General features: G+C 44.6%; 2 protein-coding genes across 6 annotated transcripts; one reads left to right on the top strand and one right to left on the bottom strand.

The window, feature by feature from the left end:
- Nucleotides 1-1330: 1330 nt before the first annotated feature.
- NAIF1 (nuclear apoptosis inducing factor 1) lies at nt 1331-3654 on the bottom strand. The gene is made up of 2 exons (XM_072123087.1): nt 3062-3654; nt 1331-2248 (listed from the first exon to the last, which is right to left on the bottom strand). Exons 1-2 carry the CDS (start codon nt 3501-3503, stop codon nt 1773-1775), a joined length of 918 nt encoding a protein of 305 aa, XP_071979188.1. The 5' UTR covers nt 3504-3654; the 3' UTR covers nt 1331-1772.
- Nucleotides 3655-4102: 448 nt separating this feature from the next.
- Nucleotides 4103-18439, top strand: SLC25A25 (solute carrier family 25 member 25). 5 transcript variants are annotated; one of them, XM_072124197.1, is made up of 11 exons: nt 4103-4556; nt 12454-12580; nt 12859-12946; nt 13292-13327; nt 13489-13600; nt 13937-14095; nt 14787-14939; nt 15051-15158; nt 15236-15403; nt 15516-15666; nt 16022-18439. In XM_072124197.1, the coding sequence occupies exons 1-11, from the start codon at nt 4209-4211 to the stop codon at nt 16204-16206; spliced, it is 1635 nt and encodes a 544-aa protein (XP_071980298.1). In that variant the 5' UTR covers nt 4103-4208; the 3' UTR covers nt 16207-18439. The 5 variants fall into 5 exon arrangements, with proteins under 5 accessions (XP_071980298.1, XP_071980299.1, XP_071980301.1 ...); XM_072124200.1 differs by lacking the exon at nt 4103-4556 and adding an exon at nt 9556-9932; XM_072124199.1 differs by lacking the exon at nt 4103-4556 and adding an exon at nt 10845-11283.
- Nucleotides 18440-23437: the final 4998 nt, after the last annotated feature.

Here is a 23437-nt window from a genome sequence, read left to right as displayed (position 1 = left end):
CACATATATATTGTTCTTCACATGCTATTTTGTTCGCGCCGTTCCGCGCGTCTCTCCCGACAAGTAAGCAGATGTGCCGAACATCTGTAATCTATTCTGCACTGTGTTCTGCACTGTGTTTTTATCTTAAATGATCCTGTGTTCACTGTGTTCACTGTTTTTATTCTATTCTTCAATGTTCTTCACATCTGCTAAATTGTCGGGAGATAATATACGCGCGGAACAGTGAAGAATAGATCGCAGATGTTTGCAAATTATCAGAAGACATTATTTTTCAATTAAATAACACATTTTAATCCCAAACCATGGTCCCTTTGAAAAATGCTCGAGTCTCCCATTGAATCGCGCGTCAAAAATGCGCCGAAAACGCAAAAAAAACGCAAATTACTCCAAGGAAAAATGGAACAAAAACGCAGCCAAAACGTCAGTTTTTCACGCATTGCACCCTGACGTGAAACGCAACGCTAGTGTGCAAGAGGCCTAACACTGCAGCAGCACAAGGAGCTGCTTACTTTAGTAAGAAGCTCCAGGTGCAGTTTTTAGAGGGGACAGGTCCTCTTTAAAGGGGCTTAAGGCTCTGACTTCTACGCCACACTTATACTCTGTTGTAGGTTGTTCCCTACATTTGTAATATCCCTTGTGCCTTCCCTTCTTGCCATTTTCAAGAAATCCTGACAGTACTTCCCCCAGACCGTACAGCTTGTGGAGGGAGGCTGGCCTGGAGAGGGTTTATCATTTTATCAGAGCCGACTTCCCCCTTGAACTCTTGGAAACCCCACCAATTTCACCATTTTATAACGTCCTTGCAGAACCCAGAGGCATGTGATTTGGAAATTGAGCAGCCTTTTTACTCTCTCAAGGGTTGAGGATGTACAAAGATACAAAGAATGGAGGGACCTCATCGCTAGTTTTCACAACACACTGGATGCTTTCCTTGTTGCCTGGATCCTCTGGATTATGGGACCGTACATTAAGTATGCACTTCTAGGCTCCCCTGTCCTGCCGATTCTATAATGCTCATTCCCAGTGTGATATCCTGTTTATCTGGATGTTTTTGTTTTAAGAAAATGGTGTAAATGTATTTTTTGTCAATTTAGATTTTATTTTTTCCCGCTCTCCAGTACATTGCATAGGATATTGAAGGGTGCCACTAGGAAGTACAATTTGTCACAAGGAAAACAAGCCCCATACAGCTCTGTTAACAGAAAATTAAAGTTATGGGTTTTGAAAGAAGGGGTGCAAAACAATGGAAATACAAAATATTAAAAGGGCATTGGTTGCAAGGGGTTAATCCTAGTATTGTATTTCCGAATAAATGAACAGGTACTACAAATTTATATTAATGATTTTATTATAAAAACTGCTCTGTGATAAACCAGTAATGAGAAATCGAAGACCGGAGTCTCGTAGCAAGTGACTCCGTAGCTACTGATTTCATAAATCAAGTCCATGCAGATGTGAAACTTTGTCATGTTCTGCCCATAATACTCGTATACCCTAGGTTCTGGAACCTTGATGATCCCATTCTTAACTCCACTAACGAAACAATCTGTACACGACCATAAAAGCAAGCAGTGTTCCTACATTGGCAAATGTTGCAATTAATCAGTTCTGTTCCTAAAAACATGAGAATTTTTGCTAAAGTGTCCTTGGTACATCAAGAAACCAAGTGGTCTGGATCCAATTTCTACTCCAAGTAATAATGTCCATGATCCTCCCTAATGTTATGACATGACGCATCGCAGCCATATTGATCATATACTGTGATATGATCACTGACTGATAGGATTTGATTGTCCGTTATGGGTTCCCGGTCCACCAGCTTCATTGCTCGTCGTGGAGTCGACTATTCGGCTTTGTAGGAATTTACGGACATCTTTGATCATCGGTCGCAGCACCTGAATGAGCGCGCTCAGTGCCGCCTGAGTCCCCTCCATAGCTTGGGCTTGCCTCTCTTGTGCACTGGCCTGGACTTCCTGCGACCTACGAATCATCTGCAGGATATCGTTCTGCTGTTCCAGATGCTGGGCTATCTCCTTCACGTGTAAGTTAGTCACTCTCTGTTCCTGTAAGAGCCGCGCAGAGTTTAGAGCGATTCGATTCTTCAGTTCTTGAGGTTTTCCAGTGACTTCAGTAGTAGGAGAGATAATCTCTACGGGGGTCTCAGAAGTAACAGTACTGGGGGCTTCAGTTGTACAATACTCTACTACATTCTCCTCCAAAGTGTGATAAGTTGTTTCTGTAGGAACTGGAAAAAAAGGGAAAAGGTTTTGGTTACATATTTCTTACAAATGGGTCACAACTTCAGCTAAAATCTTGCATTCAACTACTAGGGTCTAGAAAAGTTTACTTCTGATATGCATGGTCTGCAGCAAACAACATATGGCCCACAACACAAAATTAGCTGAATCAGCTAACAAAATGTCATGTCTATGGGCAGTGGCTTTTAGATCTGTGTTGCCAGTCTCACCAATTTCTAAGGCACCTAATGACAATCTATTGTCTTGACAAACCTCCGGCCATGAGCCGAAGTAAAATTTCCTATTTGAAGAAGTCACCAACCCTGGCGAAAACTCTCAGCATGACCCATTGCCCATGATTTCGAATCTGCGTGGTCTTAGTTGTGCCTCATATTATAAAATAACAAGATCTATGGCTCCATTTACGTCTGATTTGGTTATTCCCGCTCGGTGATAAAAGCAAGACAACAAAAATACCCAAAGCGTTGAATCCCTGACATGATTGGGGGGGGGGGGGAATAGCAACCCGCATGGGGGTCTGTTGAAACTTTGGGGTTTTCCCCTGCTCTTTAAGGTTGACAAAGCCCAATGAAAAGTAATTACTAAGAATTGGGGCATTTATGTCCCAACTCCAACCCTGGCAGACTATCTACTCTTTTGTTTTTGGAGGGGGGCGGGGAAATCATCAGAATTGTTACAGAAAATTCAGGATAATTCCGTCAGATTCCAGACGACTATGAGATTCTAGGAGAACCGCTGATACCAATGTTTTTTCTTGGCTGGCGCCCATAACGGGCACGGTTATCGCTTCCGCCACTCACTTTGTGACAGTGTTACGGTGCCAGGTGAGCTGATGGACACCTGGGTGGGTATTTCGGCCGGACACTCCTGGGTGGATAAGCTGAGGATGGCGCTTTCGCCCAGCAGATTGCATATCCGTTGTTGTAGCGGGGTGAGCATGACCGGTGGGGTGCCCACGTCTCCCTCGCCCTCCACCGTGGCGCGCGCCTGGGACATCTTCCGCCGCACCTCGGTCTTGAGGTCCGACCACTTCTTCTTCACCTCCGCCAGCTCGCGGTGGCACGTGCTGATGGCATTTACCCGCTTCAAGATGTCGTACCAGGCGTTGCTTTTGGTCAGCAGGGGCACCCCAGCATTGTAATGGTTAATCAGGATGTGCTTCTGCTTCTCCATTTCCTCCATGATAATTTCCACCTCCTGCTCTGAGAAATTCGTCTTCCTCTTCTTGGCTGGCGTAGCCATTGCCCCGTTAACTGGATGTGGAATAGGCCGCAATACGTAAATTGCGTAAGTGGGGCGGCAAAGAAAGCTACGCAGCGTAACGGCTTCGAGAATCTGCCTCTTTATCGCGTCTGTACGCACTATTGCGGAGGGATGGACACGCCCGTTCTCCTTATCTGGGCGCTGATTGGCGGCGCAGGTTGTCGATCTAAACACCACCTCCTTTATAGGCTAATAGCGGAGCCGTCTCTATCTTATTGATGATTGGTCAGCACGCGTGTCAATCACCAAATCTGATTTGCTATTGGCCAACCCGTTTACAAAATCCTGAAGTAAATTTAATTGTATTAAGAAGTAAGAGTATGGAATTTACATATAAGTAATGAAAATATTACACTACCCTGGGAATAAACCTTATCGATATACCGAGGAGTATTATAAATTTAAAACAAGTCGTCTAGCATTTCCCTCCTAATACGCGACATCCGATTTGCTATCGCACATGGCAATCATTCCGCAACAGCCAATGATTACGGAGATTTGTCTTGAAGACCCGCCCTATAAGAATGGAGGTTATGATAGGTTGGAAATTGAAGCGGCGTGTCGTGATTGGTTGGTGGCAAACGGAGGCGTGTTCTGATTGGTTGTGGGAGGGAAAAGAAGCGCCTTGGCTACGTCAGGGAGGTGTGAGGTGATGCGTTTCCTGCCGCCATATACCGGCTTTTGATGAGTGCGGAGAGCTTCGTGGCGGACGGTCTCGGTATTAGCGGCTCAGACCTCCTGTCTATGGCCCGTCCTCGCTCGTTGGTGTCTCCGCTGCTGAGCGGGGTGTTCTGTCAGTGTGAGCTGAGAGGCGGCGCTCACACACACGACGCCTCGGGCTCCTCGTCGCTGTCGGCTGCCTTGGCGGCGGACCCGTGCGGGGGAGTGCTGTGCGGAGGCCCGGAGCATGAGCGGCGCCTGCAGATCCTCTTCCAGGAGCTGGACGTCAATAAGGACGGCGCCATCTGCATCAATGACCTGGCGGTGGGGCTGCAGCGGCTCGGGGTGCACCGGACAGAGCTGGAGCTGCGGGTGAGACATCCACCATAGATTACTCATCACTAGCACAGCTGTGGCTTCGTTACTATTGCATCCTATATACCCAATTCATTTACTTCTCCTAGACAACTGTAGCGAACCCTCAGCTGTCAGAAGTGTTAACTCTCAAAAGGCTTAGGGTCACTCATAACCTTTTCCTGTGGTTGAGTGAACGGCTCTTTTTATGATTTTTAACAGCTGAGGGTTTGTTACAAGTGTCAGTGGTTCTTTGGAATCTACGATAGACCAATGTGACAAACCCTCAGCTTTGTCTTGTGTTATGTTGAGATTGTTGGCCATCAGTTTTATGCTGTAATAGAACTACCACTCTCATCCTGCTCAGGCCTTGCTGGGAGTTGTAGTTCTTCTCGTATATTGGAGTAGGCTGCACCTTCTTGTTGTTGAGGACTTTGGTCCTGTACATTGCTGATGATGGTCATATAGATTAACGAATGTGATATGTAGAGCTGTCTCTACGTATAGTCCAAGGCCCTTATACACATGGACTCTATAGCAGTGATGGCGAACCTTCTACAGAAAGAGTGCCCAACCTACAAACAAAACCTACTTTTATGTCGCAAAGTGCCAACATGACTATTTCGGTAGTAACCTATTGATTTCACAAGTTTCAATCGTATTGACGTTCTAAGGACACCAATACAATAGAAAGAAGATGGAGACATTTGAATTATAGCTTCCTTCTAGGGTCCCCTGAAGAGGAAGAATCAGGGGACTGAGAGAAGGAGCTCCAACGATAATCCATCTCTATCTACACCTTCTTGTGTGGTCCTGGTAGCTGGGGTGAAGGCCTGGGTGCCCACAGAATGGGCTCTGAGTGCCTTCTCTGGCACCCGTGCCATAGGTTCGCCACCACTGCTCTATAGGATTCCAGAATGGGATCACATTGAGACTATTGTTGTAGTTGCGGGTTAAACCTGGTCATGTGATGTATATATCTCGCTATAAGGGGCGCTGTAACACTCTGATGGTATTAAATGATGGCCCATTGCCTGAATGAATTCCCCCTCCCCCCTTTAAACCTTCCTGAGTACATAAGACCCAGTTTATCCAGTGATGATTGATTACATTGCCATGCTGATGGGTGAGGGGCTGACTCCCAGGACCCCCCTGATCATGAGAATGAGAATCATTATCCTCATATTGAATGATGTATCAGGTAGAGGATACCCCTCTTTTGCTGTATGGGCTGGGTGTGGGACCAGTGCAGCGCCATAGAGAATGAATGAAGGGGCAACATTGCTCCAGTTGGGGCAGCAAGACCTCTAATCTTGTGATTTGTGTGTTTCTAGCAAACCACACACACACACACACACACACACACACACACACACACACACACACACACACACACACACACACACACACACACACACACACACACACACACACACACACACACACACACACACTCTCTCTATGGAAAAAGGTAGATATTTGATCTCCAGACCGTTCCTTTAAAAAAAAAAAATGATCCCTATAACCAGCTCCTTTCATGGATGGATTCTGACCGGTTACTATGACTTGCAGAGTGACCAGGGCTATGCTGTGGTGTTTGCTGAGTACACACTGTCACTTGTTGGCTTTCTGTATTGTATGGGCGCAGGTAACGGTGGGGGATGGGACCCGCCTTGTAGCTACACATCGCCTCTTCAATAGGCTCACGCCTGTGTCCCCAGGACCTATGTATTGTCTAGCATATGGCTGTTATCGGCAGCTGACAGGAGGGTGAGCCCTGAGGTGGCTCCTCTTACAGGGATGCCTGAAATAACTTTGGGATGACTCTTTGATTAGTATGGGGAATGCTAATGAATCTCCCCTCCCCCTAACACTCCCAGAGCTTAGTGCTGGAACAGATAGTTATTCAGGCTCCTCAATGACTGGAATAATGATTACTTGTACTGCGCTCGGAGCCTCTAGTGTGTATTGTACATACAAAACGGAGAGGAACTAGTACTGTTCTGCTCTTAGACCCTTCTGATACATCTCCCATTTTCATCTGTGCAGATGATACAGCTATTCATGCTCTGGGACAAGCTGGGTGACATGTGACTTCTCCCATGCCTATATTACTAAGCTTAGAGGTGATCCCCCATAGCACGAGGAACCGTTTCTGATGATGCCCTTCTTCTTTAGGTGCAGCAATATATCACGATCTGTACATCCAGCAGAAATGACTGAAAATATCCCACATTTTCTAAATCTGCAGTATGTGGACAGACCCCTAAAAGCGACATGTGCTGGATTATTTTATAGGTGATCTAGATATACTGGTATATTCTTCATGTGATTGCACCGTTCTTGCAGTTCTGGTTCCCCTGTAGGCCGCATGCCTATGTGACAGGTCTCGTGGCCTGACATCTGTAGTGCCGGCGGGTGCCTTGGCTTCCCTGCTGTGCCATGACTCATTTCTCTGGTATGATTACTCACTTGTAGTATTACGCTCCTCCTTTGTCTGCTCATGTAGTGATTGTTACATCCTGGTATTGGCCCATGTTTATGAAGAAGAGAACCAGTCCATGCTGATAAGCCCCTCTGTCCCCATGTCATGTCTGCAATGTTGCTGCTCCTATAGAAAACCTCTGCGTTTAGTTGTGTAGCTGTAACGTCATTCATCCACTGAACTGACATGTGACATCCCCATGCAAATGTCAGCATACTTTTGCAGTGTTATGGAAATTATATAGGGTACCTTTTTAGTGTGTCAGTGTTAAACTCCTGCACTGTGAGGAGCCCTGTACATGCGTACTATCTCCTGCATTACAGCTGGTCAGGGATCCCATAGTGCAACTTTGTGCTGAGGTCAGGCGGCTGCACAAAATCTGCAGGGTTAGTAGTTCTCTTTTGTATCTGTCATAGTCATCCTGTTGCATAGGACACACTTGTCCATATATTATCAGTGACCCCTCTTCTGTGTACAGATCACACACTATTATCTTGGTTATTTGGTTTGTCCAGTGCAGATTTCTTTGATCTATACCATTTTATCTGTATATATATCTATCACTACTGTATTTAAGCAGAAGATCACATTGTGGTGTTGACTGAGGATTAGCCTCTGTAATGGGCTTTGTACGTCCATCCTTAATCCAGTTAAAATATTAACACACAATGATCTACTTCCTCCCGGTGTATCCTGCCTTGTCTCTTCTTTCAACTTTCCATTGACGGTTTATCCAAAGAGCAATCTCCTTATTTAGGCCATTACCTCTGCTATCTATAGGCTGAGCTGACCTCACAGCCCGGTGGTTAATGTTTAATACACGACTCTGGTAGGGACAAACTCTAGAACAATCTAGAGATTATATTTCCGCAGACTATACCGTGACGTTTGCAAGTGCTATTATTAAGGGGACCATGCTGTTCCTGTATATTTCCATACAGAGCTGTCATTGTGGTGGTCACCTATTAGAGAGAGAGAGAACACCGCAGTTTATAGAGTCCCTCTAATGCACCCTCTCCATCTTAAAGTATAGGACTTTGTTCCTCGGCTCGTTGCTTTGGCCGTTCTACCAGTTTTTTGCCTTCCTAAACATTCCTTGTAGTCCTCTGAGATGTAGCTCAATAGCTTCTGTGTGTAATGAATGTGTGACTACAGCTTTTTACAGGAAGACCTCTCCTGACGTCATCCGTCTATTCCTGGCCAGATAAGGCCGCATTCCTTGTGTGATGGATATGTTTCCCATGTGATGGTTACTTCCCTACAGACACCGCTTCCTTTAGACATCATTGTATCAAGCTGAGCAAGTGATGGCCTAGGTCAGTGGTGGCAAACCTATGGCACTGGTGCCAGAGGCGGCACTCCAAGCTCTTTCTGTGGGCACCCGGGCCATTGTCCCAGAACACTAGACAGGACTCAAAGAATTTTCCAAGTTCCAAGAAACTTAAAAGATGTTGCTTTCGGTCATATTTTTATACATACTTCGCTACTTGGGACTGTAGGAAGAGGGAAAATGAATTGACAGGGCCGAATTATCTTCGGAGGACCTCTTGTCGGTCCCATGATTCTCTGTGCACAGAGGGACACTGGTTGCTGTCCTCAGGAGGCCAATATGATTGAAAGTTGTTGAAGGACAGGGAGCAATAAGTTACTGCTTTAAATTTTGGTTGGCACCTCGCGATAAATAAGGGGGGGTTTTGGGTTGCTTTTTGGGCACTCGGCTGCTTAAAGGTTCGCCATCACTGGCCTAGGTTATCACTATCAATAGGATGGTATAGTAAAGTGGAGCGAATCTTTAGCATATGTTTCTTTCTACATGTAGTATGGGCATTCATCTGCTGACCCCTGGTTTACATTACTGACACCTAGTGGTGGTAGATAGTTCCCCTCTCCTGCTGTCTTTACCATGCCAGATCTTCTAGCATAGGTTTTTTTTTTTTTTTTTGGGGGGGGGGGGGGGGGATATTTATTACAGGCCTGACTTAAAGATGGACCCCTCTGCCCACTGACCTCTGGTGAAGCTCTCTGGATGCTTTACTATAGTCCCAGGGTGCACTGATCAGCAGTAAGGTGTCTGTAATGAATCTTTATTGATAATTCTTTGTCCAATTGCAGCAAAAAATTTTGAAACTCCAAATGTCACTGAAGCAAAAAAAAAAATTGTCTGGATCTACAATTATAGGATATACAGTTCTGACTTGCATACAAATTCAACATAAGAACAAACCTATGGAACCTATCTTGTACGTAACTCGGGGACTGCCTGTATTGTATTGGAGAAATGTATAGGTGTATATAATATATTGCTGTAATCCATCCATACTGAGTATAGGCGAGGCAGTCACCGCATGTCATGTGATTGAGCACAGAGAAAGTTTTGCTATTGATACCTCATATTGTAATATGTCATGATGGGCAGCGGTGATGCAGGAATTTCCTCTCGGATTGCCGGATGCTCAGGACTGGAGAAGGTGTTAATGTCGGAGGCTGTGATTGGCTGGACCCTGCTGCAGTGTGAATGCAGAGTCATAGCTGCCGGCTTCGGGCTCATTTGCTGAGTGAGGGTGAAACGCAGAGACTGGATGTTCCCGTAGAAGATGCCCGCAGCCTAGTGCCAGCCCTGTTCTCATTTCACGTGTTCTCATCAACTACCGGTTTTACCATAGTCGTCACAGCGTAGCCTGCAGCTGCAGAGGATCTCCCAGGAGTTGAGGGTGTGATCTAGGTGACACAGCATCTCTATTCTCGGGTCTTGAAGAATGATACAGTTTGTACGGAGAGCCTTGGGCTTGTACCCTCCCTGGGCTGTGTGTGAGGGCAGCAATAAAAATGTCTCTCCGCAAGAGGAGCAAGCTGATTCTGAGGGCCAGGTCATTCTGATGGTGGTGGCACCCCTGAAGGACCTGAAGCAGGTAATGAATGATGCGTCTGTCCCTTAAAAGGACCTCAGAACCCTATAGGGATCTTTTGTCAGTGATGCAAAATGTGCTTCTTTCAGTTGTGAAGAGAAAACATTACAGAGGTTTCCTGCATGTGATTGGAATTGTTAAACCTCTTTGACTTCATCAATGTCATTGTATGGTGTGCCAGGAATTGGCGGCGTGCCACCCAAAGTAGCATCTCATCCTTTCCTGATGGTGCATGCTGAGCACGGCCTCACGTGCAGCTTTACCTCTACAGACCCGGTCTCTAAGCTGTCACCTGCCTAATCTTAATCGGCTGACATCAGAGACGCCTCCGCTGACCAGCGTCCAGGTATCGCATGACTCTAGGCCTGCTCTGGTTCTAGCGATGCCCTGGGGGGTGGGGATGTGCAGACTTCTAATATACCAGCCACATTGTGTAGGGCTGGTTATGTTTGATCGGGTTTGCATTAAATTTAGTAAAAAAATAAACTAAAAAATTTCCTCTTCCAAAGCATCTTTTTTTTGATGTGTTAACCCTTGTCTTTTTTATTGCAAAACGAATGAGCATCGATATGGTGCAAAAAAAACAAAACAAACCCTGGTGCACATTGATAAGTTGGCTCGGTCATTTGTGGGTCTTTTGAGTCAAAGGACTAGGATACTACTAAGTTGTCACCTATGGACTGTATGGGGGGGGGGGCAGATTTTCTAGATCGTTGGCTAAGGACATTTGTGGAATTTGTTGGTGAAACCTGTGACACGCTTGTTAGTAAATATTTTAGCCCTGGGATTGCCCAATGCCTGTGCTAGTGACTGGGGCATGTTGGGTCCAGCACCTTGTGATGTGCTCCTATATTTGGTGACTGCAGGGAGTCTTGTGTCTGCTTCCCCTCCACAGCCGCTGTCACGTAGCTCTTCTCCCTTCCTGACGATTGTTGCTCTGTACATCAATTACACGGCTGGAGGATTCCCGTCACACCCGGGAACTTGTCTCTGCTGCCATTGGCTGGTTCTGGAAGGCCGGTTATACCAGCTGGAGGGACTTCAATGGGAGGGGGCAGGTCTCAGCCACCCAATGGCAGGCGGGTGCTGACACCTAATGCTGCTGAGCTGCCGGCTTGTGCAGTTACACTAGAGGAGGCGTGCAGCACAGGGAGAAGGCTCTGCTGCTCGTGCAGGTGTACCCAGCACCTTCACCATGTTCTGTCTCAGCTTGTACGTGCCCGTGCTGGATCAGTCTCCTGCTGAGTTTCAGTACTTTGAGTCGGATGGGCTCCCTTCAGAGCTGAAATCTATCTTTAGTCTAAGTGTCCTGGTCCCGTCTCAGGAATTCTCTACCTACCGTACCTGGAGGCAGGTGAGTCATTTGCCGCTTTTCTCTGGATTTTTACCTTTCCCTTTTCCTTGTTGTTAGTCATACTTTATTTTCTGTGCTTGTAACGATCACACTTTACTCCTTTTTGTATAATTTTACTACTCGATGTGAACTGTTGTATTACAGAAGCGCCGAACTGTCCCGTCCTCGCGTGATTTACGGATTGCGCTGATTTCACAGGCTGACAATGGTGCACAGTCTGATTCACACACCATAGTTGTGCCTAAGGCTGGGGTTATGCTGTGTTTTTATAGTGCTGATAATTGAATTTAACAAATTTAGCATACAATGAAATGCTTTATTTTAGACGGCAGCTGTAAAGTAATGGTTAAAATCAATTAGTACTACAAACGATCATAGCCTAGCCCTGGCCTAAGGGTGCATTCACACATGGAGAAAAGGGAGCATGGGGATATAGATGGATAGATATTCTATAACTGATGTGTGATATGATATACCGATATGTGATGCAGCGTTGTCTGATGTGTCTTTAGCTGCAAAGCTGAATATTCTTAATATTTGTGGCTGATGCCCATTACTATTCAGTTTTCTGGCCGACTCTCTGCCCGGTGATGAGGGTGTCACTCGCTGGCCAGTGCCCCGCTGTCACACACCCAACTATCTTTAGATTTGGGCACTTGGTGTCCCAGGAGGGAGTCGTGTGACTGCAGCTCAGACAGTTTACAAAGGTCACTGTAAATCTCCCTTCTGATCCCACTCATCCCATCCTCTACTTGGCGCTATGATAGGTGCCCTATTAACCCTTGGTTGTCCTATTGTACATTTTGGATATTTGTGTCGCTATTAAATGAGGGTCAAGATGACTTTTGCATATTATCTGTTTGATGGCAGCAGTGTAGCGTCCTTGGACACTCCAACTTGATTGTTTGGGTTTTAAGTCTTTCGTTCTTATTGCACATCCTTGAGGTATTTGCTGGCTTGGTATTAATCCAGTTATTCAGACTGGTTTGGATAGGTATTGGTTGGTAGCTAAATCTAGTTGAGTCCTAGGCCCGGCAGATGCAGCCTGAGGGCTGCTCACACTGAGCCGGGGCTGATGTCTTTAATTTGTATTTATCGTTATATAATGCAGCACAACCGCATATTTTGTGACGCCTTATCTAACTATCAGAATCTGGTTCTTTCCGACAGAAAATTGTGAAAGCCGGCGACAAGGACCGTGATGGACAGCTGGACTTTGAGGAGTTTGTGCACTACCTCCGCGATCATGAGAAGAAACTGAGACTAGTCTTCCGTAGCCTGGACAAGAAGAATGATGGTTTGTATTACTTTTATGTTAATCTACCACCTAATCCATGCAGCGCACCTGTGCCCGGGCATCCGATTCCAGCACAGGTTTCTGAAATGCCTGTAGGTTAATATGCCTAGGAATACATTTTGGCAGTAACCACCTTCTGACACAATTGCCAGTGCGGGTCACATAATGAATTTTAGGACAGGTGCCTCTATAGATAGAGGGGTGTATATCTATAGTTTGTATGTAATCTGCAGCAATATGATTCCTTGTGTTTAAGAAGCCCTCCCTTTATCTTATAGGAAGAATTGATGCCCAGGAGATAATGCAGTCTCTCCGAGACCTAGGAGTGACAATCTCTGAGCAGCAAGCTGAGAAAATCCTGAAGAGGTAAGCCTCCAATAAATGTCACTGTCATGCTATGTGTGTCCTGTGGTCCACGTCTCGTAGCGTGTTGACTGCATCTTTAGTTGTCAGTCTCTGGTTTCCCTCTCTGAATGATGTCCTGCCTAATGCAATCAAGTCACTTAATACCCCATTAAACTTGACTCTGTTCCCGGATTTGTCTTGTCAAATGTTAGGTATGGGTTCAATGGTCTAGCTTTCTTTTGGAGAGAGTGTGCAACGATGCTTTTAGATTTCTTACCCGGTGGGTGAGGAAATCTGGACTGCATTGGCAGGGAGTAATTGATTTGTGATATCTTTTCCCTTTGCTTCTGTCTGTGTGGCTGTCAGAATTAGGAAGGGCCACCGCTGGGGCCCTGTCACCCAGTAAGTATGTCCTTGTCATGTCTGCTTCCCGCCTTGTCTTGTGATTTGTGATGCTTGTGATTTTTGCATGTTTTTGCCTGTTTTTTTTTTTTTTTTTTTCTTCTCAATCAGCCTTTTTGGCTATTATATTTAACTCTTTGCAACTTTATTTTATCTTGTAGCATGGATAAGAATGGCACAATGACAATAGACTGGAACGAGTGGCGGGATTATCACCTCCTCCACCCTGCAGAGAATATTCCAGAAATCATCCTGTACTGGAAACACTCTACGGTAAGGCATTTCTTCTTCTCTCTGATCCTTATTCCAAGCGGCAAAATTCATCTCGCAACTAGAGAAATTGAAATGCTAAAGATCTAAGTTGCTCCTTGTCAGTAACCAATCTCATTCAGCTTGCACTGGTTTATTCCGCCCACTACAGCAACCAACCTGAGCTTTATTATTCTAACAACCGGAAGTTCTTGCCTCTCTTGCATATGTAGTTGACTGAAAAATTTACATTAACAGTGTAGCAATAGTTGTCGCAGCAGTAGGTGGTGTCAGATCATGGCTTATACTTATTGGCTGGATTCTACGGATCCTGATCCCGTGTCTCTTCTCCCTATACAGATCTTTGATGTTGGAGAAAATCTTATTGTTCCGGATGAGTTTACAGTTGAAGAGAAACAAACTGGGATGTGGTGGAGACATCTAGTCGCTGGTGGTGGAGCCGGTGCCGTGTCTCGGACCTGTACAGCTCCCCTTGATCGCTTGAAAGTCCTCATGCAGGTGTGTGATATTACAATGTGCACCTATTACACAGTATCACAAGGTTGAAATGGACAATTATGCAATAATTTTTTTACAGCTGTCATTGAAATCCACCTCTGGGTCCAGAGAAGTTGTGTAATATTTTATTACAGAGATAAATGGCAGGAATGTTGTACTTTGAACTATAGAGTCGGGTGTCATTGAGATATTTCACATCAACGTGATCCCTAGAACAAAATGCTTCCTGGCTCGCAGCCATTACTAAGCAGAACACCGCGTAACAAAGTTACTGGAGTGTCTTGGTTGGCATGTCTGGGCATTGCTGCCATTATTAACCTGGCAGCGTAAAATTATTACATTTTTTTACAATTTGACACAGACTGAGAAAACAGAAGTCATCACTAAATGAATGACTCTACTATTATTATTCATTAGTGATTTGAGAAATTTTGTAGATATGGGTAATATGAATCTAGTGTGTAAGGACAGCATTTTGTCTTGGCTGATATTTTCAAAGCACTTGATGACTTTTTGAAGCAAGTATTCTAGCGGTGACGCACTGGTGACATTGTGACATTGGTCTTTTTGCCAAACGACCCTGAGCTGAACATTCCTGTTGGGATTATATATCCCTCTTGCGTACAAGTGATGGGATTGTTGCTGGATTAGCATCGGTTTCTGAACCCGCATCTCGTGTTCAATCTTCCAGGTCCACGCTTCCCGCAACAACAACATGTCTATCCTGGGCGGGTTCACCACGATGATCCGTGAAGGAGGTTTCCGCTCACTGTGGAGAGGGAACGGCATCAATGTTATTAAAATTGCACCAGAATCTGCTATAAAGTTCATGGCCTATGAACAGGTGAGGTCTTTTTTATTGCTTTTCGCTGAATCTTTGATGATTAACTTAAGGTGCAGAATGTTATATGGAGCTCGGATGATCTGTGACTCAATAGACATATTATTTTTGCAGATCAAACGTCTAATAGGCAGCGACCAGGAGACTCTGGGAATCCGTGAGCGACTAGTGGCTGGGTCTTTGGCTGGTGTCATTGCTCAGAGTAGCATCTACCCCATGGAGGTAAGTCCTAGCCCTGGCAATTGTTATATACGTGGCCTCCTGCGCTTGTGAGAGACTAATCTTGTTAACTCTTTCAGGTCCTTAAAACACGGATGGCTCTGCGCAAGACTGGTCAATACAATGGAATGTTAGATTGCGGAAAGAAGATCCTTATGAAGGAAGGAATGGCTGCTTTTTACAAAGGATATGTGCCCAATATGCTTGGGATTATTCCATATGCTGGCATTGACTTAGCGGTGTATGAGGTGAGGGTCCATAGTTATTTGCACACAAACTTTATAAAATTGTAGTTGAGACATTGTTGACTTGTGTTGCGTTTTGCTAACTAGTTCTAATTGTTCTCCCCTTCTTTCAAAGACCTTGAAGAATGCCTGGCTGAACAGATATGCCACAAGCAGCGCCGACCCTGGAGTATTTGTACTACTTGCTTGTGGGACCATATCCAGTACATGTGGGCAGCTCGCCAGCTATCCCTTAGCATTAGTCAGGACACGGATGCAAGCAGAAGGTAAGCCTTGGCATATTTCTCACTGTTTTTGGGACATTGTATGGCATTGATCTCAATATTGATGGCTGATTTTTAGGATGAGCCATCAGTGGATTGACTATTGGTGGGTGAGGTCTGTGGTGTCTTCATTGTCTATAGTCCACTTCTTAGCTGCATTGTCACTTTATTCAATCCACACAAATGGGACAGGACTAAAATACCTTGTACCATTGCTACTACAGAGCTGATACAGATCACATTAGTTATTACACTGCCAGAGTCTGTATTAAAAAAAGACTGGCTATTAAGAACTTGGGATGCAATATTCAGGCTATTAAAGAAGTTTTTCTAATTCAATTTTTGTTCTTCTTTTCAGCCTCTGTTGAAGGAGCACCCCAGGCGACTATGAGCAAGCTTTTCAAACACATAATAAAGACAGAAGGAGCTTTCGGATTGTATCGGGGATTGGCTCCCAATTTCATGAAGGTGATCCCTGCCGTCAGCATCAGTTATGTGGTGTACGAGAACCTAAAACTCACACTTGGGGTGACCTCCCGGTGAGGGGCTACAGGAGCGATGCGGTTATTTGACTGAAGTCTTGGGGTTGTATCTCCCTGGATGTGACTGGTCCTGTCTTCATTCTGTGAATGTGTTTAACACTAAAGGCAACAGTAAAGCTGTGAAAACCCTGGAAACAGAAGGATGTGAAACTGAGTGCTAAGAACTTGTGACCTGGTTGCTCCCATTCCATCCCCTTCTCTTTTGGGGCCACTAGCATCTTCCAAGCCAGAGTTGTGTTTACATTGTTTTCTTTTTTTTTTTTTTTTCTTTTTATTCTTCTGGTTTATCTTAAGTTTTACTTTTTGTCCCGTCCCCCCCCTGTTTGTTTTAGGACTGCATGTCTCATTTGAATGTATGTAATATATTGTAAAATGTACGACCTGCAGCATGCATATTGACAAAGTGCAATCGCAGTAGCCAGTGGATATTTGCACCTTAACAGCAGGAAACGTGATCTGCTTTTGGGTTTGTGAGATGGCATTACCCAGTCTTTGGTACCAAAGCTGGATGGCTTCACAATTGGCACGGATGTCACTGCCTCGTACACTGCTTGACAATTGACCATACTGCAGGTTTCTATACATCTGATTCTGGATTCTAAATGGCACATGGACCTGCTAGTTGTGCATTCCAATCATAGACATCAGGAGTATGTGCCATGTAGAATTCACCATAGATCCGTCACACTTACCTAGTGAAGGTTAACCATGTTCAGTCATATAAACATTCATTCCTGTCGGTAGCTTATCCCCTTGGATGTGCCGCTGACTTAGTCTAATCTCTATGGGATGAATGTTTTGTGTGCTAAGCGCTGGACCTTGTGGTATTTGGCTTACAGGCTCCATTTATGTCCCAAATACCCTAAGGGTTGCTGCACCTTTTGAAGTGAACCTTTAACCTCCACTTGGTGTCTTGTACACAAATCATTGCAGCCCACCCTAACAGTGGAGTAGCCGCTAGGACTGGTATGTTAATTAATGTTATAGGGTTGCCTAGCAACAGTGGGAGACTTACTGGGATGCAAACGCTGTCGTCCACACACAGGATTGTTGTCTGTGTCCATCCAGGACGGTGTTTGTTGCACATTCCTCTTCATTGTCACGTTTTTACTGCCTCGCTTGTATATTTATTATGTATTTATTTATAAGGAGTAACATGGAGCTATTTTTACAGATGTTTAATTATATGTAGAGTATTATGACCTTTTTTATTTCACTAATAACTTGTTTTAAGGGGTTTTTTTTTTCTTCTTTCATCTTCATCCTCCTCTTCCACTATCTGCTGAGTATACAAGTGTCAGAGCAGATTGTAGGCAGTAGGTACTTTGGTCAATTGTGTGCGGTCACCTCTGCCCTAATTCTAGGTGGACTCTAATCCGCGGAGAGATTGCATCTCGCGTCAGCGTGTTCTTAGGTCATTGGGAGCAAGGAACGTTTCTGGGATTCACTAACAGATTAGTTTATCTGTTCAGACCTCATGAAGAAACTTTGCACTTTAAATAGGATGTCTGGAGATTTTAGAGTGAATGTTTGGTGCTTCTCTCCCCCCCCCCCCCCCCCCCCCCCTTCTCCCCTCTTTTTACTATGTTGCAGCTTTTTTCCTCCTGTTTCCTATGCCTGTTGTATCCAGTGTTGGCTGATTATGAAGTAGTTCTATGGCCAGAAGTATAACTCCCAGCATGCTATGGGGGGGAGGTTGCTGAAGAGGTGCTGGTTGCTAGAAAACTGCTTTATTAGAGATCTTGTGTGGACTGGATGCTGAGCATTTATATACAAGGGTGGGTTCTCATGACATTACTGAGGTTGTATTAGAGGGTTTAACTGTAAGTGAGAATGCAGAAGTTTTGTCCATTGGATTGAACAGGATGTAGCCTGTTATTGCAGTAAATACAGGCACAATGTTACATGAATATTTAAAATCTAAGTATCGCCTTAAGCCAGTCATAGACACTAGACTAAGGATTTCAGCCTCCACGGTGATGGATTTCATTGTGACACAAGCCCTGCAGGAAATTGCGCTACCAGAGGTGTCTGGATTGCCATAAGGGCAGGTACACAAAATAATTTAGTGTCTTGGCTGGATTAACCAGTCATAACCCAGCACGGCAAGAACAGACATACCAATGAGCTGGGTTTGGGTTAGTAAATCCAGCTGATACAAGAATTGATGGCTGTATCAAAACACAAGCGTTGTAGGGGAAGATGGAACTGATTGGGTTGCAGAAGTCCAACTCGTCTGCTTACAAAAAAAGGGAAGTGTGTCCTAGTCATGAGCTGCTTACAGGATGACTACATGCATGATACCGAGCTCCTGTATCTAGTCCTAGTGCTCTAGTATTGTAAGGCTTTGGCAACCGGCAACTCTCCAGCTCTCGGCATGGTGCATATAGTCAAAGCTTGCTGGGATTTGCAGTTCTGCTTCGTTTAAGGAAGTTTACCCCCCCTTTAAAGTGAATTTATTTCTGCTCCCTTTTGCCTGTTTAAAGGAGGATATTGAATGAGTCCACAGAACTATAAGCAAGAATCAATGCAAGTAACTGAGAATTGTACGTTGTATGTTAATCCTGCCTGTTGTAAACGGAATGTGGTTGACTCAAAGAGCGCTTGTGCTCGGCTCCGTTTAATAAAGGTCTTTATATTGTTATACACGTGGCTTGTGGGTTTATTGATATTCATCGCGGCGCCGACTTCCCAGAAGTAGTTTCAGACATTCGGCACATTACAAGCCTCAAGAACTTTCCTGTCCAGTCTGCCCTGCATAAAACCGGATCGTCCAAGCCTTGAATGAGAGTCTCCAAGCGATGATGCCTTAGATGTAGCTGGAAGGAGCTGTCAATGTGTAACGTGGAAGGAGCGGAAATATTTTTGTCACTTGATGTATTAGGGTCTTACTCCAGTACATGGAGCGTGTATAAATGTGTATATATAATATATTTGTGGTTCATAAGGGTCGGCGTTCCATCTCTTATGAAGTACAACTCGCGGCATGTTCCATTTATTTCTATAACGATACCTACTGAGCTATAAAGGCTTCTGATTACTTACAAGTGAAGCATAACATTGCCTATAGAGTCTATATGCAAACAAATGTTATATGTGCAACGTCTCATCTCTGAATTAGGTTTACAGACTCTCATACACCACCTGCTATAAAATAACCCTAATCCCATAGAACTGATTTTCAGTCTCTGCAACATGTGACTACACTTCCAGAATACAGCGCTGCAGTATATGATGGCGCTATATAAATACAGCTTCTAATCCACCAATAAAGAGGTTGTATAAGTGCAGGGACCAGTGAAGGAAATGTAGCCCAGAGCTGAGCATTCTATTCTTATTGATAGATGATCTAAGTATTTGCATAAAACTTTATATTCCCACATGACCATCATAGTTGTAATCTGTATCACACTTATAATATTGTGCGTTCAGGTCTTTACTAGGAGGAAACTGATAAAGGAAATGTCTTATGTACCAAAAGGTCTGAGTCAGTTTCTGGGAATTACAGATGTACGATTGCTTATGACCTCATGAATTTGTTTTATTATTTAGGCCATCGGCCACTTTAATATTCCAAGGTGCTGCTTATGGTTAGTAAATATATATATTTAAATGCTATAATGTTCATATAAAGGGGTTTCTTTGTGCTATCTCTGGCACTACAATAGGCATGGAATTGAGTAAAGTGGGTGTGAGCACGATTCATCATATAGTGAGAATGGGACAGGTATTCTGATCACGGGTTAACAAAGAAACTGGAGGCAATCCCTTTAAGGGGTTTATGGCCATTTTTGCTATGCACTATAACCTGGGGTTATTGCTTCCTCTGATACTAAAACCTATCCAGGGGACATTGCTATAAGCAGTAGGCTCCATCCCCAGTATGTGGTGCAAGAATATTGTAGAGCTAGTGGATGGATCAGTTCACTGTACTCCAGAGACTGCCCAGCACAGCTTAATAGTACAAGGTCTGGTTACAAGAACTCATGTACCAGATGCTGATGACCTGAGGATCGGTTAATATTAAATACCACCATGGGGACCATAAAACCCCTATTAAGAAAATTGTTTGCCATGGATTTGGTTACTTTTGATCTGACATCCTGCATGTATTTCAACTATTGACATGAAATAATATAATCAATGTCAATCAGCTGCCTCTAAAGCTAGTAGGATCTTGTTGTGTATCAAGAGTGTTCTGGACTCTCGTGATAGGGATGTAATATTACCACTATACAAGGCATTGGTTCGGCCTCACCTGGAATATGCCGTCCAGTTCTGGGCACCGGTCCATAAAAAGGAGGCCCTGGAGCTGGAGAGGGGACAACGTAGAGCCACAAAAATGATAAGGGGTATGGAGGGTCTTAGTTATGAGGAAAGATTAAAACAACTAGATTTATTTAGTCTTGAGAAGAGACAACGAAGACGGGGACATGATAAATTTATATAAATGAATGGTCCATACAAAAAATATGGTGGAAAGTTGTCCCAGGTTAAATCAAATTAAGAGACTAGGGGGCACTGGCTCTGCCTGGAGAAAACAAGGTTTAATCACAAGAGGTGACACAGCATTTTTTTACTATGAGAAATTTCAATAATTTGTGGAATATCCTGCCTCGGGTGCTGGTCACGGCAGGGACAGCAGAGATCTCCAAGAACGGTCTAGATGCCTTTTTACATCTTAATAGCATTGATGGTTATGTTATATAGAATTGTTTCCACTAAATCCAATTCCTTGGTTGAACTTGATGGACATGTATTTCACCCATCTCATTTAAATAGGTGAAATCCACACAAATAACTATAAATACCTAAATTCTACTAAAGTGTGTCTGAACTTCTCTCTCCTGTTTCTTGCTCCATGCTTTACACTGCTGCTCTGATTCTTTAGATTGGCTGCCGTTTCTCAGCTTCGGGGATCCCTGTATAGTCTTTATGGAGAGCTCCAATTACAGCAAGGACAAAGGGATTATCTGGTGTGGCCAGATCTGTAACATATACAGGAGCCGGGAGAGCCAGGTAATCCTCTGCTGGTAAGGATGTATGTATCTGCAGACACGTAGAATGACTCTGCACAACCTCCGCCATCAATATCATACACAGCTAGAGTTTAGTCAGTGTTAATATGTTGTATTACGTGGATATGACACTTTATGGAGCACTATACAGCAGTGAATACTGTTATTGTTACAGTTCGTTGCTGCAGGGACTCCTTGCATCATCACCATGATGCTGGGAGTTGCATCCTCTGCATTGTGGTTGGTCCATGAAATCCAGGTGGCGCATAGTCTGGGATTCACAGAGTTATCTTAATTGTGCAGTTTTACCCTTAAAGGACATCTACCACCAGGATGAAGGATTTATGCAAATGAGCCTGAGGGGCTCCAGGCTCCAGTAGCACCTATGGAGCCTGGAGCCCCTCAGGCTCATTTGCATACAGTCCTTCACCCTGGTGGTAAATGCCCTTTAGAACAGGGAGACAGAGGTAGACGACCTATAGTAACTGCAGGCATGGCTCACCTTAAAGGGGATGTCCCTATAAGTAGCAGTAGTCGCACTGATTTATTTAACCCCCAACCCCACGCTGATGTAAATGTTGGGAGTCAAATTATTATATAAAGCCAAAACAGTCATTAAGCCGTAAGACTATAAATCAAGGTCTGCATGTGCCATTCCCTAAAGTATAGCCCGAGGTTGTACCAATTATCTAAGGAAAGTCTAACGAGCTGATTTGGAAGGGACCGTTCCCATGGGAGTGATGCTCTGCAGAAATTAATAACTCGTGCACACACACTGGAAAATTGACTCGTGTGAAAAGTACAAAATGGGGGGAATGTTGATTATAAGTAATGCCAGGGGTTACAGCTGCTGTATAACCTCTTTATCTCCCACCAAAACTACTCAAAGTAATGATAACTTTTCCTGAGCTGCAGACACATGACCCCGGCCATCCCCATGATAGATGATACTCAGTGAGGTAACAAGTGGCTCGGGAGCTATTTCAGGCGCCTGCGGCCGGGACCTTGGGTATTAACTCCCTTTCAGTGACGTCGGTGGCTCAGCGAGCTGGGTATAAGAATAATCCGGACGTCAGGGTGTAAACCTACCTGAGACGGCCGCTCCTAGCCAAGGCTAGTAATGCCCTTAAAATTTTTCACCTGCCAGCGGAGATCAATCACAAATAGTGCAGTTCCCCAACATATCAAGTCGTGGTCTGCATTTCCAAAATAAAAACCTTTTCATAAGGCCAGGACTTAAGGCTGTGTTCATAGGCTCAGGGCGCATTCACACGTTGCGTTTTGGTCGCGTTTTCATTGCGTTTGAAACGCATATACAACAGCTGAAGAGAGGTGATTTGCCTAATTACATTACCATTTATGTTTGTAAACGCAATGTTAATGCATGCGTTAACATCGCGTTTACAATGCGTTTAGTAAATGAAAATGTTAACAGTGATGTAATTAGGCAAATCCCCCCTCCTCAGCTGTTGTATATGCGTTTCAAACGCAATGAAAACGCAGGTCAAAAAGCAACGTGTGAACGCGCCCTCAGGTTTTTTTGATGCAGTTTTTGGACCCAAAAGCAGGCGCGGATCATAATGGGTAAGAACAAACTCTTGGTTTTGGCAAGTGTGTATGTAAGGGCGTGCATTTGGCGGACGCAGGGACTCATGTTGAAGTAACATTGGGGTCATTTACTAAGGGCCCCATTCGCGTTTTCCCGACGTGTTACCCGAATATTCCTGATTTGAGACGATTTTCCCTGTATTGCCCTGGGTTTTTAGCGCACGCGATCAGATTGTGGCGCATCGGCATTGGCATGCACGCAACGGAAATCGGGGGGCGTGATCGAACGAAAACCCGACGGATTAGGAGAAACCGCCGCATTTACCTGCACCAAGTATAGGATCGTGCACTTCGGCGGACATCAGCGCAGCAACGACACCTGGTGGACTTCTGAGGAACTGCTAGTGAATCGCCGGAAGACCCGAATCCACTGCAGAGAACGCGCTGCTGGATCGTGAATGGACCGGGTAAGTAAATCTGCCCCATTGCGTTTCCACTGCATCTGCTAAAAAAAACAATGTAACCTCAGCATGTGATCAAGGCTGAAACCAGTGGAATGCGTCAAAAATGCAACGTACGACGCAACGCATTGTGTGAATGCACCCACAGTCCGACCTCACATGTATAACTCTGTGCATAAGGCTGCCTGTACCTAATTACAATCAC

This window comes from Engystomops pustulosus, chromosome 9 (genome assembly GCF_040894005.1).
Source record: "Engystomops pustulosus chromosome 9, aEngPut4.maternal, whole genome shotgun sequence".
Lineage (NCBI taxonomy): Eukaryota > Metazoa > Chordata > Amphibia > Anura > Leptodactylidae > Engystomops > Engystomops pustulosus.
Note: the sequence above shows the minus strand (reverse complement) of the source record. Positions and strands in the feature narration are given on the sequence as shown.